The sequence below is a fragment of the Saccostrea cucullata genome, unplaced genomic scaffold, assembly GCF_032062105.1.
Source record: "Saccostrea cucullata isolate Sc308-1 unplaced genomic scaffold, CSIRO_AGI_Scuc_v1 ctg11587, whole genome shotgun sequence".
In the NCBI taxonomy this organism is placed as follows: domain Eukaryota; kingdom Metazoa; phylum Mollusca; class Bivalvia; order Ostreida; family Ostreidae; genus Saccostrea; species Saccostrea cuccullata.
The window spans coordinates 1-4,866 of NW_026932917.1; the positions used below are offsets into that span (position 1 = coordinate 1).

At 34.7% G+C, this 4,866-nt stretch overlaps 1 protein-coding gene across 1 annotated transcript; it reads left to right on the plus strand.

Annotated features, from left to right (window-relative positions):
* Positions 1 to 17: 17 nt before the first annotated feature.
* LOC134236507 (uncharacterized) lies at positions 18 to 1,807 on the plus strand. Its single transcript, XM_062718685.1, has 2 exons — positions 18 to 348; positions 1,614 to 1,807. The coding sequence occupies exons 1-2, from the start codon at positions 18 to 20 to the stop codon at positions 1,805 to 1,807; spliced, it is 525 nt and encodes a 174-aa protein (XP_062574669.1).
* The last annotated feature ends 3,059 nt before the right edge of the window (positions 1,808 to 4,866 follow it).

The window sequence follows — 4,866 nt, forward strand, 5'->3', positions numbered from 1 at the left end:
TTAGTAAGAAGAAGAAGATGTCGCAGGAGGAACTAAACGAGGCTAAGAAGGCAGTTTTCATTAGCGCCATGTATGAGGACATTACTCCTGTCAACTCGCCACCGCGTCCGTCAACAGAGTATGATCCAATCAGTGAAGATGAAGATTGGCCGTCCATTGGATCCGAGTTAGAAAATGAGCTTTTGAACTCAACAAATAACGCCGAAGTAAATGCGTTTTTAGAAGACATTTTAAATGGCAGTGAGGATGTGCATTCAAACCTCAACGAATCTAGAGACTCGGAAAAGAGCGTTGCGGAATCGATGCCAAATTCAACCACAGTGACGGAAACCATAATTCTAACCAGAAGTCTCTGTCGAGACTGTAGCTCTACTGGTTTATACTTGAAACAAAGGAAGAGAAAAGTAGCATTTGGGACTTGAGACTTTAAAACAGCAATAAATAGAAAAATGATCCTTGCTACTCATCAAAATCAAAAACCAATGCACAGAATTATGTATCTTAGTATAGTCTACTTGTGTGCCAAGTTATATGGAAATCGGACTAAAACTGTAGGAGGAGTAGTATTTTGAAAGAATTTCACAGAAATATATATTTTAAGTAACCATGGCAACACCGTTCATCGAAATCAAAAACTGATGCACAGAATTATGTATCTTAGTGTAGTCTACTTTTGTGCCAAGTTATATTGAAATCAGACTAAAATTGTAGGAGGAGTAGCATTTTGATAGAATTTCACAAAAATTTATATTTTTAGTAACCATGGCAACACCGTTCATCAAAATCAAAAACCAATGCACAGAATTATGTATCTTAGTATAGTCTACTTGTGTGCCAAGTTATATGGAAATCGGACTAAAACTGTAGGAGGAGTAGTATTTTGAAAGAATTTCACAGAAATATATATTTTAAGTAACCATAGCAACACCGTTCATCGAAATAAGAAACCGATGCACAGAATTATGTATCTTAGTATAGTCTACTTGTGTGCCAAGTTTATTATATTGAAATCAGACCAAATTTGTAGGAGAAGTAGCATTTTGAAAGCATTTCAGAGAAATTTCTATTTTTTAATAACCAGGGCAACACCGTTCATCGAAATCAAAAACTGATGCACAGAATTATGTATCCTCATGTAGTCTACTTGTGTGCCAAGTAATATTGAATTCAGACCAAAACTGTAGGAGGAGTAGCATTTTGATAGAATTTCTAAGAAAATTCTATTTTTAGTAACCATGGCAACACCGTTCAACGAAATCAAAAACCGATGCACAGAATTATGTATCCTAATGTAGTCTACTTGTGTGCCAGGTTATATTGAAATCGAACCAAAACTGTAGGAGGAGTAGCATTTTGAAAGAATTTCACAAAAATTTCTATTTTTAGTAACCATGGCAACACCGTTCATCGAAATCATAAACTGATGCACAGAATTATGTATCTTAGTGTAGTCTACTTGTGTGCCAAGTTATATTGAAATCAGACCAAAACTGTAGGAGGAGTAGCATTTTGAAAAATTGTTTACAGACAGACAGACAGACAGACGGACAGACAGACGGACGGACGACGGACGCATTACTATCGCATAAGCTCTTCTGGTCTCTGACCAGTAGAGCTAAAAATGACCAAGAAAACCACCTATCATAGTGACGGTAACTCGGAAATTGTTCGTGATACCGAAATCTCACATTCAGAAACTGTGAATCCTGATGAAGTGGACCTTGTGAGATTTGCGACTGACATTTTAAATGAAGTGCCAGAACACTTTCGTAATCAAAATGTGAGAATTGTCGAATTAAAGGATTAAATCTATTGTTACTGACTTCAATGTGAACTTATGCCTTACTGTGAATGTGTAATATGAATTTTATTGTCAATTATGTCTCTATTGTTGGTTTACATTATTCACAGATGTACAATCGGATTTGTTTTTATTAATGCTTTTTGTTTATTGATATTATTGTACATGTATTTGAAAATCTTTTATTACTTTTATTTGATTTATTATGTCAAGTTGAAGTACATGTAATGCTGATTTTATTGTTATCTATCATGTATGTTTTTCAGTTTCAATTTTTTCAGTGTTTCGCTTAGCTTTGTTTTTTTAGTTAGTTTTTTTTTATTATTTTTTTTTTTATTTGAACGGAGTCAAATATTAAGTGGGGGAGAGTTGTAGAGAATTTATATTAGTTGATTGTCAGATTTCGGATTGTTAGCTACTTATTATTAATCTCCCATTTAGCTGTATCACCTTATCTATTAGTAGGCATAGTCAGTTTATTGCCCTTTAATTACAGTGATAATTAGTTAATCACGGGTGGTCCTTGTATAATTTTATGTATTGCCTCCCCACTTAGAGGAGGCAGAATTTTCACTCCCCACATTGTGGAGGCTCAGTTTACTATATAAACTAGATACGATCTCGTTGCGAGCAACGAGTGGTCTTCCGTCCGTTTTAGGAAAAGAAACCCACGTAAAATCGAGCTGAAAAGAGATTCAAAATTTTGGTCACAAGGAGGATTGAAACCATGTCGCCAACGCGAATGCGCATTTTTTTTTACTTTTATATCCCCAACGCGCTAACCATTAAGCTATTGGGAATACTGCTCTAAATAGACTTGTGTATACCACGGTACTTTTGCAACAGTTCACCTGTCTAAGAATTATAAAAAGCATTCATAATTTCGCGCCAAACGCCAGGAGTAAATATTTGCGCCTTTTCTTTGGACTGATCTATTAGATAGGTATGATAGCATCAATTAAATTTTAAAAATAAAACATTCTTAGCGCCTTTATTTTATTTTGACGTTAAGAAAGTATATGTAACACATTATACACATTACATATCGTATCTAGCCCAGTTACACTAAAGCAGTGAAACGGAAATTAAGTTTTAAGATTGACACTCAATTGCAACGTACTACTGTAACGTGTCGGATCTGAGCGGTCAGTAAGTCCGTGCTCGAATTACCGAGTTTTACTGGGGATATGATTGAATGCAATATATACAGATAATAATATGACACCTGCCTGGTGTCTTTAAATCAAATGACCTAAGTGCTTTGTATAATTATATATCTTCAGTTAATACCGGCACCTGCCTGGTGCCATATGATAATTGCCTCACTATACTCGTACAACTGACTATATAAGTCAACATCATTCTATCTGCCTGGTGCCCCTTGATTTAGCCTTTAACATCTGCCTGGTGTATAACTGCTTACCAAGTTGCCTATATAACTTTAGCCAAGTGGCTACAATATACTTACACAGTATGATTTAACTTTGTAAGAGCTTCTCTGTCCTAATGACAGACCTATAGCTAATGCCACACAGCTACATTTTAACTAGTCACTGACTACGGCAACTTTGCACAATCCTATTTGATCGATAAACCAATTGGTTTCTGTGCCAAAGTGAAGACACAAGCCAGTTGGCTGTACTGCCCTCTTGTACTTCAACTTAATCAATGATCATTAGTTATCAGATATCATATTGATAAAATAAAACAGACTGTCTTTCTTTTGGCAACACTATTATTATTTTCTAACAGAACATCATTTATCAATAATACTTGTATAATTCTTTAGTCAATTGACCAATTAATTACAATATTTACATTGATTATCTATTATAATATAAACAAGTAACGGGAGGTAACTCCTCCAACCATTTCACTACTACGTGAGAGTCAAAGTAGTTTTTTACATTTCATGTATCCTTATGTCAGAATGGTTTAATCAAACGCTCAGCTGCCTCCATAAACCCCTACTCGCAAAATGGCGGATTTGACAGAGACAGCCGCCATTTTGGACCCGCTTCAGATTTTTGAATGCAAATATCTAGACTTAAGATTTATCAACATTCAAACAAATTAAATAGTAAGCATTATGAGGATGGCTTCTATTACCATACTAAATAAAAATGAAAAATACTGAAAAACAAAAAAGTTAGAAAATACGATTTTTTTCAGTTTGCAATTCGTAACGACCGGAAGTACTGACGACGCACGAAAAGGCGATTCTGCAACCCACAAAGTCATGATCTATCATCTCCAATAAGTCTCCAGTTCATATCCTTAGCCATTTTCGATAAAAGTGCGCGACAAAATCGCATTTTAAAATCAGGAAATTGTCCATAACTTGGCACCAGAAGCGAATTTTCCAAATTACTCTTCGGATGTAACAACTTCATATAATGACGCATATTTTGTGAAAGTTTCATGAAAAACCACTGAATAGTTTTCGAGAAATCGCCTGCACAAAATTTTGTCAAAAAAAATAATAATAATAAGAATAATAAGAAACAGTAGAATCACTATAAGGTCTTCCGTGAAGACGGAAGACCTTAATGAGCGCATTTGATCATTTAATTTAGGAGGAGATGCAGTAGATGAAGTAGATGAAGTTTAGATGCTGTAGTTTGTGTTTAGAGAGTTGAAGAAAAATTATTCTATAGGGATAGTTGAAGTTAGTGATGCTATAGGATTTTGATAGAATTGATTCAGAAAGGATTTAAACTGGATTACGGGATTTTAGGATTTTATATACTGTATTTTCATTTGGATTATTTTACTATTATTTCTACTGTGAAATGTGGACTATGTGTGTGTGTAAATATTGTGTGTAGACATGTAAATAAATTAGTGAACTTTAATACGGACTTATCATTCAGCACAGAACTGAGGAAAGTTGGAACTTAAAGAGAAAAACCGCTCGGACAATAAATATGTACATAGACACTCGGCAGTATAAGCCGACTTCCCTGCAGCTCGGCCTGCGCTACATTAGACAACTGATCTGAAAATATCAGGTACACTTATATAGTGTATACTAGTATTATAATAAACGTCTACTTGTACAAAAT